The following is a 14,029-nucleotide window of genomic DNA, read 5'->3' as shown; positions in this document are numbered from 1 at the left end:
GAAGCTGTCATTCGATTCTCTGTTGTAGACATGGGGCTCCCAAAGTACGAGTTGGCTATAGGCCTTAACAAGGGACATAAAACTACAAAAATTGCAGAATGTTCAAAGAAACGCCAGTCCAGAAGAAAGGGGGTGTGTATGATCCTAATTACAATCTTGAAATAGGGGTAAAGCTGGGTTTTGTACATTCATTTCATTAAGCTTGCATACATTCACCTGTTAATCGTAGTTTTCACTTGCAATGGTGAAATCATAATATGTTCCAATGAAATATTTTGTAATCTGTTTGTATAGTACACGGATCTGCTGGAAACATAAGTTTCATTATTTTTAATTTCTGATAAATTAGCAAAAGCATTAACCACATAACAACCATAAAATATATACAACTACAAGTTTTAGCAAAACTTGTTTAAGACAACCAAATAAAACTCATTCTTCTAACAAACAAATAAGAAAATGGTTGCAATTGTCTTCGTTTAAATAAAAAAAAACATTTTTAGTTATCTTGGATGTTTTGAGCATGTTATTGTTAGTTGTCCGTAGAGCTCCTGAAGCCAACTCCTTTGCAATGAAACACTTTTGATATAATCCAATATTTCCTTTGTTTTGTTTAAAAGCTTATTACATGCCTACAATAAATGCAAAATGTATCTGGAATACAACAATCCTTCAATGAAACAAATTTCTATCCTATTGTCAAATTTATCATATTACACATTACAGCCAGATACAATGTGCCCTTTCCACCATTGTCACCTGTTTCTTCTCTGCAGCACTCAGTCCTTTTTAAAACTTGGCTCAAAGCTTGTAATCATAATTATGAGGATATTTCACTGACTATTTGCACGTGTGACAGTATTTGAATTACATGAACTTAATTTTTCTCTTTTATTACAGACAATTACCAAAAAGAACAGATTCATTCGTGACTTGGTTCGGGAAGTGACTGGCTTTGCCCCATATGAAAGGAGAGTACAGGAATTGCTGAGAATTTCAAAAGACAAAAGAGCTCTGAAGTTCTGCAAGAAGAGGGTACATAACTTTCAAATAAGTTCATAAACAAATAATTTTATTGTCATTATTTTATTATCGATATCATTGTGTGTATACCAGTCAACATGATAAATTACATCATAAATGCTACGTCGAAGGCAACATTTTTCTTCATATGATGACTTAAAATAAAGATAACTTCTTTTTCTTCACCATTTTAAAAGAAACAAAGGGCAGTCTATGCTGCTTAAAAAGCCCCACCTCCGTCATATTACCGGAGTTTGATTAGGTGATTAGTTTCATCAAACACTGACGAACCTAGCTGTTTCCAAAATGTTTTGACAGTGCTCCATCAGGCGGCAGATTTTGAAAAGGTTTGTTGAAGTGTTTTAAGAAACCCAACTCTTAAGAAACCCAACTCTTAATCGAACTCTGGTAAAAGACCGAATGTCGGGCTATGTAAGCGGCGTAGACTGCGCCATGTTTCAATTAATATGGTGATTATATGGAAATGTTGTATTTGTTTAAAGTCCTCAATAAAAGCAAAATTTAGCCTTCAGACGTAGCATTTATGACATTATTTATCACATGGTATACACACACTGAATATTATTTAATATTTTAGCTTAAGAGTTATGGGAGGGTGTTGCTCCTTGTCCTTTTTTGGAAGCACCCTTCTGCCTTCGTAGACCAGAATGTGCATCCTCCTGCCTTCAAAGAATTAAATGCTTAAGATAATGAAATATTTCATTTGTTTTTCATCTCCACAATAATGGAACGAAAAAATATGTTCCATCATCAATGTTTACCATGTTCATTTTTTTATTCCAGTTGGGCAGCCACATTCGTGGAAAGAGGAAGCGTGAAGAGATGCAGACAATGCTACAGAAGATGAGGAAGGCCGCGAAGTAGACCATTCCTCTTTCCTGTAAATAATCTGACATTAAAAAAATAGATGAGATCTCTGGCTTGTTTTTGGTTGTCACAATCACGCATCTCTCCGAACTTAAGCTTGTCCTGGCTGTATTTTAACCATACATTGTAGGATTTTGAAAAAAACTTGCGCTGAAGGTTCACTGTGGCTGGTTGGCGTGTGGTGCATAAGAACAAGGGTTTACCTCAATGGTCAAGGCTACCATACTTGAGTTCAGGCTGTATCTTGACCATGCATTGTAGGATATTCAAAAACTTAGTGGAGGTTCAGCATGATGAGGTCGAGTGTCATGGGCAAGACCCAGGTCTGTTCCTCAAAGGTCACACTCGGAATCGAAGGTTGAACTGATACTTGTCCGAGTTGTGTAATGACAGTGCTTCATAGGATTTTCATAAAACTGTGCCATGAAGGTTCACTATGATAAGATAACATGTCACAAACGAGACCCAGGCCTCAAAAGCAAAGATCATGCTTACGGGTCAAGGTTGGAAATTATTTCTGTTGATAAGACTGAACCTTGTTGCTGCTTATACCACTTGTTTAGGATTTCCTGGAAACTTAACAGTAACATGAATGTGTTAGTGTGTCTGTTGGACTAAACCTTGTCCTGGTCGTATCTTGACCATGCAATAATTATAACCTGCCTATTGCTCATTCCATGTTATTCAGTGCTGAAATTGTATGGAAGAGGTTTGTCAGTGTCAAAGGCTATTTCAATGGGTGTCACAAGTCCCTGTTTGGCGTCTTGTTCAAGTGTTGTTTTAATGTTAATATCAAGGTCAAACTTGTGCTACTACTAATGGTCTCGCAGCATAAATACGGTCCTTTGTATGGAGTGTAATGAAACAAACATAAATATTGTCAAGAGTTATGGCTCTTTGTATACTTATTAAAATTCCGTTAAACAATTTACCTGCCCTTAGAACTGTTTTGAAAGAAATGGAATGCAACTTGAAGTATACACGACTACGCTATGTTTTGATGTGTATCCTGGATAATTTGACTTGGAAACTCTCTTAATAATTAATGATGTTGTTTCATTGGTTCTGCAAGATTCTAGATGCTTTTCCATAGAAAAATATTCGGCAAAAGACGGAATGTAACCTTGTCAGCCTTTTAAGTACAAGGATTTTTACCAGAAAGTCGAGACCACTTTGACCATGGATACTACTCACAGTACAGGGTTATTTAAAGAATATTTAATTGTAACGTGCAAATTCATTTGAAGAGTTGTCTCCCGTTTGCATCTTGTTTATTCATTAAAATTAAGATTTTCCCAGTCCTACATATTTTTTTTAAAGCTGCACTCTCACAGATTGAAAGTTTTGACAACTTTTTCATTTTTTGTTTTGGAACGAGCCAATTTTTTGCGAAAATCCATGAAAACCAGTTATGTAAGACAGCTGACAAAAAAATCAGATCGCAAAAATTGATGTTTTATGCATTTTTCTTTAACCGTTATTAACGGTTTAAGCCATAAAAGATTAATATACAAACGGAAAAATGATAATCTACGATCTGATTTTTTGTCAGCAATCTTATATCATTGATTTGCATATATTTTCGCAAAAATTTGCTCTTTCCAAAACAAAAATTATAAAAGTTGTTAAAATGGTCAATCTGTGAGAGTGCAGCTTTAACATTCATTTTAAAGTATAACGGAATTATGTACCGTGGTTGCCAATGTCGAGTAACAATATGATTAGGGCAATGTTAGATTGTGTGTAGTACAAGAACCATGACTCTGATAAATTGTTACCAAATTACCTCCCTTTTGAAGAATAAATATGTTGAAGCACAAACTATTGATTTACTAGTGGAAATTGAAATATTGATATATGGTAGTACAAGTTTGACTCGTGCACATTTCCAAGAACCTCTGTGAACCACTGTTCCCAATTTCTTCATTCAAATAGAAGTAAATGAAAAATCAATGATTGGTTATTTGGTAACGAGACAAGTGCACATTTAAAATAACAACTCTACGTCCATCACTTGACAAAGAAGAACGCTGACCGATAATATTCGAAGTCTGTGAATGCTGAAATTACACTAAGATGTTGGCAATATGTATTTGTAGAACTTCTGTGATTCGAAGTTGCCTCCCTTGATATTTATTGTACACCGTGCAAGAGTTTTAATTTTTCAAACCGTACTACTTCCGAGCATACAAGTTGTCCCCATGTCGTTCTTCACATGTGACATAGCGTTACATTATTGTATACATGGACTGTGAATATATAATTGAATACACATGTCTCAAAGAATGAGTATACAGACAAATAACATTTTTACTACATGGCTCATATTCGTAGTTTTCCTGGTTGTCTTTTGTAAATGTATGCGTTCAAACTGTTCTCCCTGTCAATTACTAGTATGCTATCATTCGGGGACTTTGTCACGTCCTGTGGTTGCTCGGTGATGTTTGCTGCTACGATACGATGTATTGCTCGTAAATCGTAGGTAGAATTGTAACCAATGAAAACTGATTGGACGCTTTGCTGGGTGTGACCCTACCTCTTCACTCATGCATTACGCACGATGCGTTAAAGCTGCACTCTCGCAGATTGACAGTTTTTACTATATTTTTTTTCTCAGAATCAGTTGATTTTGGCATCAATGTCTTCAATTTAGTCATATAAGATAACTCACTGTAGAATAGATATCAATTCTTCGGAAACTGCCGAAAACTAATTTTCTTAAAGTGTTAGTAACGCTTTTATTTCGAACGTAAATATTAACAATTAAGATCGGATATTTTTCAGCAGCCTATGTGCTTTCCAGACATTTACACAAAATTGGCCAATTTGGAGACAACAATGATTTCAAAACGGTCAATCGGTGAGTGCAGCTTTAAAATAAAAAATGCTGTGCCCCGTGTGGTACCTCAATGTTTGTTCCGTTCCGTTTCGTTCCGTTCCGCAAAGTATAAATAGCCTAAATAGCCCTTTAAAAGAAACGCCAACTGGCTGCATGTGTTTGTATATCTGCAAAAAGAGTTAATGTGTTTATTAAGACCTACCACTTAAGGTTAAATTTGTGTCGAGTTGTGCCCCATGTCCGACTGAGAAAAACGGTCAAGCGCTGTTTATCAGTTCGCGATCCGCTGCTCGTTTAAGGGTGTAATCATACACGTTTTTCGAATCAAATTGGGTCGGATAATCTGAAAAGGCGGCACAGAATATCATTGTGGACAATCTTTTTTGACATGGGTCCATTTTCATAAGAACAATTGTTATTGACAATTGTTCATCCTTTTTGAAATATTAAAACAATATTATAAATTGTGGTAAATCTTAATTGTGAGTAAGAGTGGACCTTTAAGTGGAATAACAACAGGTTGACATTTTCACATTTTCACAGCCAACTTAGGAGTGATAATGTAAACTATTAGAACTATTTATAAAATCAAGTCAAGTTAGGTTATTTCCCCTTGACCAAAAACAGAACATATCACTTTATAACCAGTAAATAATAATTTGATTATTTTCTATACCTTTTGTTTAAAGCTGCACTCTCACAGATTGAACGTTTTGACAACCTTCTTATTTTTTGTCTTGGAACGAGCCAATTTTTGCGAAAATCCATGGAAACCAGTTATATAAGACTGCCGACAAAAAATTAGATTGCAGATTTTTGTATTTAAGTTCCTAAATTGATCTTTTATGCCGCTACCATAAAACATTACTTTTCAACGGAAATATGACATTCTGCGATCTGATTTTTTTATCGGCAATCTTATATTATTTGTTTGCAGATATTTACGCAAAAAATTGCTCTTTCCAAGACAAAAATAAAAAAAAAGTTGTAAAACTGGTGTTTCTGTGAGAGTGCAGCTTCAAAAGCAAAGCATCGTTTGAAACTGTTCACGAATGATACATTTTCAAGTGTTATCATTATTTTATAGGAATTATTGCTACATATCTGGGTCTTGCGCTGAAAATACCCCAATGGTAGACTAGTCATGACAATATACGATGATAATTCATATCCGTAACGAGTTTCAGGCCTTAACGAAGAAAACCTCACAAAAAGGAAAACCAGTAAGTAAATGGTATTGTTGTGCGGGTACTCCGAGCCTAATCTGTAGATCCTAAATTATAAGCAACAAAAGTATACCCCTAATTTTGCCGTCGAAACGACGAGTTTTTCGGCCATATTAATCATCCATTGTACATTTGAAACAACGTCATACTTCCCAGTGGTCCACTTACTAGGCAAAAGTTAATACAGTGTGTATATACCACGTGATAAATTGTTTCATAAATGCGACGTCGGAAGGCAATATTTTGCTTCGAATCAAGACTTTAAAAAAAGATAACTTCACTATTTTTTTCACAATTTTAGATGAAACATAGCGCAGTCTACGCCTCTTACGAAGCCCCGCCTTCGGTCTTTTACCAGAGTTTGATTGAGAGTTTAGTTTCATCAATCACTTCGAAAATCCTTTTCACAATACGGCCGTCTGACGGAGCACTGTCAAAACATTATAATGGAAACAGGTTTGTTGAAGTGTTTGAGGAAACTAATTACCTAACCAAACTTCGGTAATAAAACGAAGGCGGGGCTCTTTACGGTGACATAGACTGCCCTTTGTTTTATTTAAAATGTTGTAGTAAAAGAAAAGTTATCTTTGATTTAAGTCTTCATTTTTTGCAAAATGTTGCCTTCCGACGTAGCATATATGACGTAATTTATCACGTGGTATACACACACCGTAATACCAGAATCGGTACTTTTCGTTACAAATCCGCCATTTTGTTTGCACTGAAACATTTTTCTCCCTTAGTGTTTGCATGAAACGAACTTACGTTCTCCTCCCTTGCGTATATAGGAGATTAATGGGATTATTTTCATTATTAATGAATGTCAACAACCTACCCGGTATGGCCTCATTATTTCATATACAGGTACTTGATGTATAATAGGTAAGCTCCTATACGATTTACCAGTTTTTATAACAATGGTGTAAAGATAATTGGTGGATTACTGATGTACTTGGTGACTTCAAAATCAATTTCTTATCAGGCAACAAAGCGAGTTGAAAGAGTATTTGCAAACACGTCATGACGGCTTCGCAACAACACTAACAATTATTCCGGCGTAAAAAATAAAACGTTTGTTTCCGGTTTCATGGCAAGAAAAGGGTAGGTGGGTCGTGTTTTTATTGGGAAAATTGTTTCTTGAGACTTTTCTGTTATCAAAAACCATAAAGGATATGCTTAAAAACATCTATACAATCAGTATTAGTATTACTGATATTGTTATATAGCCAAAAAAACAACAACTTCATTTTGAACTTTTAAAGGAAACAAAATCAAAGAAATGTTAAACATATATTTCTCAAGGCAATAAAAAGGTTAAAGATGCACTCTTACTCCCAAATTAGATGTACCACAATTAATACATTTGTTTAAATTTACCGAAAATGATGAATAAATATCAAAATAATGGTTCTTATAAATATACAGAGTTTTTATTTGAAAGAAAGGTACAGAAAACACGCGTTTCTATCTCATGCGACGATAGATGATCACTGTAAATCTTTTGGCACTCGCCAGTCATTTAATATTCGTGCGTTTTCAGCTATTAAATACATGGTTACAATCTTATCAGTACTTATATTTTCCATAAATGCATTATTTAGTAGGTAGTTGAAGATTTATCACTTAATTTAAAAATTATGTTTTTATACATGTGTATGCATTGATTTTAAATAACATTGCCACTTAAGGGTCGAGGCCAAAAAAATCGGGAGACCGGAAACCAACATCTCTTTACGCCTTATATATTGAACGCCACGTTCAATGTTCATGTACTTAGTTGATAAATCGATGTCGCGTTGAATACCCAGGGTAGAAATCGATGAAACGTCTTGGAAATAATAATATATAGCTTCCCACGTATTTGAAGCGAGTGGAGTTCGTATCTCATTAATCAAATATATTTCTCCAGTGTATTTTGTTTGTCAAAGTAACACAACAGTCTAGAGAACCCGTTGACCCCCTTCGTTTATGTACATTTTCTTTGACCGTGGATATGTTGTCATTGACCTTAGCATTTTACATGTCAGCGTTGAGTTTTTGTATATGGTTTATAGTAATATTAGCCACTTGCTTGTCTCCATTGACACATGTCAAAGTTGGTTGCATGGATGGCTGATTTGAACTTAGGTTTGACCGTGGACGCTGTCATGCTGGCTCCACATTGTTTAGAACAACACAGAATAATGATTCAGTGATTAAACTAATAGCGGAAACATAGAGAAACAACATTGTATATGTTTTGGGCGGTACTTTTTGACAAATCCTAAATGGAATAGAGGTCTGGGTTGAAATGTTATATACATCGCGATGTTTTACAAGCAATAGGCGGGTCATTCGGAACTCCTCGGCCAATTTATCGAAAATAACCTCAGATGTACTGCTGGTAAAATTCCCGTCCTGCGGGGACAAACTGCTGATAAACCCCCGCCAAATGCCCCCAAACTCTTGGATACCTGGGTAAGGCCCATTCCCCGCTATTTTCGGCGCGAAAACAAAACCACCGCATTCACTCGGCACTGCGTACCAGGAAAGTTAAAAACACGACCCATTATTCCCGCTATCCCCGGTATACATCGGGGACCTGGGAGCGTGGCTACAAATGACTTGTGCATTATTGATGACACATATTTGGTGTTTAAATTTAAATTTTAAAGAAAGGAGTGCGTTATTGTTGATAGTCCTTAGGTGTCTACAATATATTTCAAACATCAGAGTGTTTTTTATTGACAGACATTAAATATCTTGCACAACATGACCAGTTGTTGTCCACAGTAAATTGATGTCTGTAATTACATTTTAAAGACGGATTGTGTTTTTTTCCGTGAACACGCTGATAACATTTAAACACTATTTCTCTGTCCTTTGAATGTGAACAAAACCCTTCACTGTCTTTAAAATGTAATTGCAGACACAAATTGCAGTCTCTAAACAATAATTACCTCTATTCTGAGTTATGTTATGCTGACATCTAATGTCGGTAAAAAGTCACTGTTTTTTTTTAATGTAAAAGCATACATCCAATATTTCTGAACGATGATTAACTCTGTTTATTTAGATATAAACGCCCACACTTATTTCCTGATATTCACTCTGTTCTGTATAATGCTATGCAGCCACCCAATTTCTGTCAACAAAATTTCATTCTGTTCTTATAAATGTAAAAACATTCCTTCAACAAGTATTGGGTCTGTTACTTTAAATATATCTTTTACAAATGTATTTTTAGCCATGTTTCAAAAAAAGAACAGGGTGCTGCAGTTCTGAAAGGGAAAGGGTAATAAGGGTGAAATAATGCTAAGTGTGATAAAGGTATATTGTAATTGGATGTGAATAACTATAACAATATCGTCATAGTTATTTTAATATGCTCTTTAAAGCTGCACTCTCACAGATATACCATTTTTATAACTTTATTTTTTTATTTTTTTGTCTTGGAAAGAGAAATTTGTTAGTAAATATCTGCAAACCAGTGATTGCTGACAAAAAAATCAGATCGTAGTTTTTCATCCCTCCGTTCGAAATTTAATATAAGAAAACTGCATAAAACATATTCCCTTTTTTAACCTTAATATAAAAAATCTGTGATCTATATTTTTGTCAGCAGTCTTATAACTGGTTTCCATGGATTTTCGCAAACATTCGATCGTAAAAAATAAAAAATAAAAATTGTCAAAACGTTCACTCTGTGAGCGTGCAGCTTTAATATGTCAATGCAGAAGACAATAGTTCACTATGTTCCTTTAAATACTACCTCAGGAACGTCATGTCCGCCCAAAACTATATTTCTCGGTCCAATACCGTCAACAAAAATCACTTTGTTCATTCAGACACACACTTGCTGTCTCCTATGAACATCAACAACAAAACACACTGTCTTTTTTATTATCTTTTGTATATATTATTACATCAGTAAATATTACACTGTCTTTATAACATAATTGCAGACACAAACTGTTTCTCAATTAACGAATGAATTGCGTGGTTGATGCCATTAGCGGGGTATGCACGCAGTTGGGCTGGTTAAAGTGTGTGGTGTCCGAAGAACTCCGCGCGTACTTGAATCAGACCAACTTCGTTTATATCCCCGATAATGACTACAATTTCTACATAATATTGAATCGCATATGACAACAATACATTCAACAAGCAAGTTTTTTGAATTGATATTCCCCGCCTGATTAGGCAAAGTTCATGGATTGGAAATAAAAGGTAGGTGGAATATTCCTATATTAACATGTAATATGGCTGCAGAGAAATGGATCGTTATGAACGTTGGATATAAGTTTAAGTTTGTTTGAAATTATTTGAAATAAAAGCTTTGTATATAGAGTAACATTTGTAATAGTTTCTATGAATTTGAATGATTTTTCTAAGATTTGACCTTGTGACCTACTTTTTGATCATATGTGACCCAGTTTTATAAAAGTCCAAGAATTCATCAAGGAAAACATTTTGAATAAGTTTCATGAACATTTGACCATGTATAATGCCTCAAGTTCGTTCCAAAGATTTATCTAAGATTTGACCTAGTGACCTAGTTTTTGACCCCATGTGACCCACTTTTACAAGTGATCGAGATATGATCAAGGGGAACATTCTGACCAAGTTTGAACATTTTATGATCAATGTCTACCAAGATATGCTTCCGGACGGACGGACAGAAGGAAAGACGGACGGAATGACGGACGGACGGACAACGCCAAAACAATATCCCCCTCCCGAAACCTTCGATTCGGCGGGGGATAATAAATCATACATTAGTCTTTTCGACATGTTGATTACAGTATTTCGTGGCATGCTGATTGACACAAACAATGACAAGATAAAAGGATTTCAATTTATATTAAAACGCGATGAGTCACCATCCGAACATATCAAAATATGTTGCATTCATCGCAAAATATTCGCGATTGCTGAAAGGCCGTTCATTTAAGGAATGAAAGTTGAGGTGTAAATAATTATGAATGACTCTGTTCTGTAGAATTTTGATGCAGGTACCCAATGTTTGTCAATAAAATGGGCCAAGTCATGTAAGATGTTCTACAGATAAATATAAATACAGCATGTAATAAACACAATAATTCGATCTGTTCTTTTAAATATAACCGCGACACATTCTTCCAAGATTTCCCTGTGTCCTCTGAACGGCAACAAAACACCCCATTGCTACAGCAAATGACTCTCAACAATAAATGGCCCTGTTCTTTAAAACACTAATGTATATAAACAATAATTGACTCTGCTCTTTAAAGGCATATGCACACACCCAGTGTATTATATATGTTATGTTATAGTCCTAAAAAAACTATACATAGTAGGAACATTAATTTAATTTATGCCTCCTCACCGACAAAGAGCATTCAAGGAGGATACATCACTCTCTGTGACACTTATTATTACAAGAAGGTGGTGTAGTTGTCTATGGAAAATATATAGAATTTATTAAGTAGTATGTGACCTGTATGCCGATACAGCGGTAGAAGGAGATCGTAAAAATTATAATAATAATATTATTTATTGTAGTGTTAAAATGTGTAATTTGTAGTTCAAATTGATTTCCAGTGAAGTGTATTATTGCATATATAATTAATATATTCCTAAGAGTAAAGTACTTAGGTTAAACTGCCTATTTGATTTTACTACGCGACCTACTTGCAGCATAGTTAAATGTAAAAAAATCTGACACTGTAAACCGTCCGTATACACGATGAAAAATGAGGAGTTCCGATTATGTTTATTGCAGTAAATTCGATATTTGTTCTACGTATGTCATAAATACCAAGAAACAGTGACCTAAATATATGACTGATTAAATTCTTAATATAGAAAAAATATCTTTTTCTGAATGACTATTTGTAACTGAATATTTGTTCAACAATTAACACATATGAGAATAGGTATTCACACAATCGTTAGAGTTTTGCCTTATAATACCTGGAAATACAGAATTGGAATTACGACGATCATTTGCTTTTAAGTATTAATTTATTAGACACAGAATGAACCTTAAAGTCCGCGAAGCAGTGTGGTAGTTGGTCATACTTTAAAAAGATCGAAAATGATATTAACTCAGTTAATTGTTAATTTGCATGTTATGAAATTGCTTCAGTTTTTTCACAATTCGTTTCCTACTAAATTACTATTCATGAGCACCACAACCTATTCATTGGCACCACAACGTTCAGAAAATCGAGCATAGTGCAGCAAGTATAACAAATAAAGTTCTAAAATTTGTAACGCGGCAACCTTTTGTCAATAAAAAAACCACACACATGTAAAGAAAATGCTTAAACCTAAGGTACGAGAACAATTCTCACGAAAATCCAGATTTTTACGTTGTCAACACTAGAACGTCTAGCAAGTTATGCAAGTTCTAGACGATCATATATTAAATTTTATTCAGAATTTTTACCTTTAGAACAACTCATGGCCATTCCTATGTGGAACTACATTCTCATTTTTTTTTAATTTACTCGTATAAACCTCTAAAAATGAAAAATAAGAAACATACTCACTGTTTACATCCATATTTCACCCATTGGCACTATAACGGAAGACGCGTTGGAGCATTTTCAACACATAACAAAATGTTATGGCACCAATGATTACCCGGCGTGTATTAGCATAGAACACGATACATTCATTTAAAACCATGGGCATCAAATGGACCACTAATCTGTAGATATTCGGCCGATAGTTCGGAATTTTGTTTGGAGTTAACAACGTGATTAATGACATCGTTGTTTACTTTTTAACCCGAACTATTTGATGATAAGCTCATATATTCAAATATATAAACAAGTACAGCAGAAATATTTGTCTCAAATGTTGTTAGAAATACAGCTGATCACAAGTGTTTCCATTAAACTTACAGAAAGGTAACAATGATGATGTTAACAACGTTGTAAACTTGAAAAAAAGTTCTGAACAATCGGTCAATTGTTATAGTTTATCGCTGGCTGTATAGTTTATCGCTGGCTATACAGCCAATCAGCAACCAGAGTTACATGTCTTGTATTTCGTTTTTTAGCCAACGTGAGTTAGGCAATTATTTTATTGGACCGTGACGTTATACTAAAATGATATACATGTCAGTTATAATTCAAGTATTACAAATTAAAGAAACTTTCACGTGTTTGCAGTCGCAATCATTTCATTGGGAAAAAAAGTGCAATGCATGCTCTATAACCTATGCATCAAATTCTCGAACCCAACCATTCCGCCAACAGTCCAATGCACTCTTAGACGAGACTTATGGGTGGGCATTGTAACCATGGTCCGTCTATTGACTTGGCTATTGATGGATAATCATTAGATCGCGTTCCAAACTCCGACCAAACCGTCTCCGCTCAGTTGAACGACAAAAGCCCGAGAAACGTTCAATTATAAACGTACTAGTTCTTATGAAGGAATCAATGAATCGCCATTCTTCGAATGAAGCACTCAATATATCCTTTTTATAAAATAATATATAGCAGTCAATATATTTTTGTTTATAAAATACTACTAGCACCTGAGGTTAGATGAAAACAGAGTACAAACCGGATCACTTTTACTCTACAGAGAATTATATTTGTCGAAGAAATATTACATTCATAATTTAATTTCAGATACTAGTATGCTTATTCTTTCGGATTGTTTGTCTTCATTGACTATCAAAAAAGGGTTTCATATTAGGAGATCTAGGAATTGCTGTTAGGGGTGGCGTCCTAAGAGGACGTAACGTTTTGCTTTTTTTGTCCCACATCCACACCCGAAATTTATATTGTTTTAAAAGTTTCGCACTCAAGCAATAATATTAATAATTTCTAGTTCGAAAAAGTGCACTGTGAGCGTATTTTTCCATTGTTTACCGATATTGTCATAAAAAGTAAACTTGAACGATTTAAGGGATGGGGTGGGGAGGGTGGGGATAGGGAAACAATAAGGGTGTCTATTGTGGCCAAGTACTTGTTACTTTGGTGATGTATGTATTTTTATTTAACAAAAGAGCACACAGGGCGTAGCTGGACCTGAATCGATTTGCAGGCCCAAATCGGTAAGGGGTTCGTGG

The 14,029-nt window shown here is 34.9% G+C and overlaps 1 protein-coding gene across 1 annotated transcript; it reads left to right on the top strand.

Moving 5' to 3' along the window:
• Window positions 1-28: 28 nt before the first annotated feature.
• Window positions 29-1,957, top strand: LOC128229006 (60S ribosomal protein L36-like). Its single transcript, XM_052940628.1, has 3 exons — window positions 29-132; window positions 901-1,035; window positions 1,828-1,957. The coding sequence occupies exons 1-3, from the start codon at window positions 31-33 to the stop codon at window positions 1,906-1,908; spliced, it is 318 nt and encodes a 105-aa protein (XP_052796588.1). The 5' UTR covers window positions 29-30; the 3' UTR covers window positions 1,909-1,957.
• Window positions 1,958-14,029: the final 12,072 nt, after the last annotated feature.

The sequence above is a fragment of the Mya arenaria genome, chromosome 3, assembly GCF_026914265.1.
Source record: "Mya arenaria isolate MELC-2E11 chromosome 3, ASM2691426v1".
Lineage (NCBI taxonomy): Eukaryota > Metazoa > Mollusca > Bivalvia > Myida > Myidae > Mya > Mya arenaria.
Note: the sequence above shows the minus strand (reverse complement) of the source record. Positions and strands in the feature narration are given on the sequence as shown.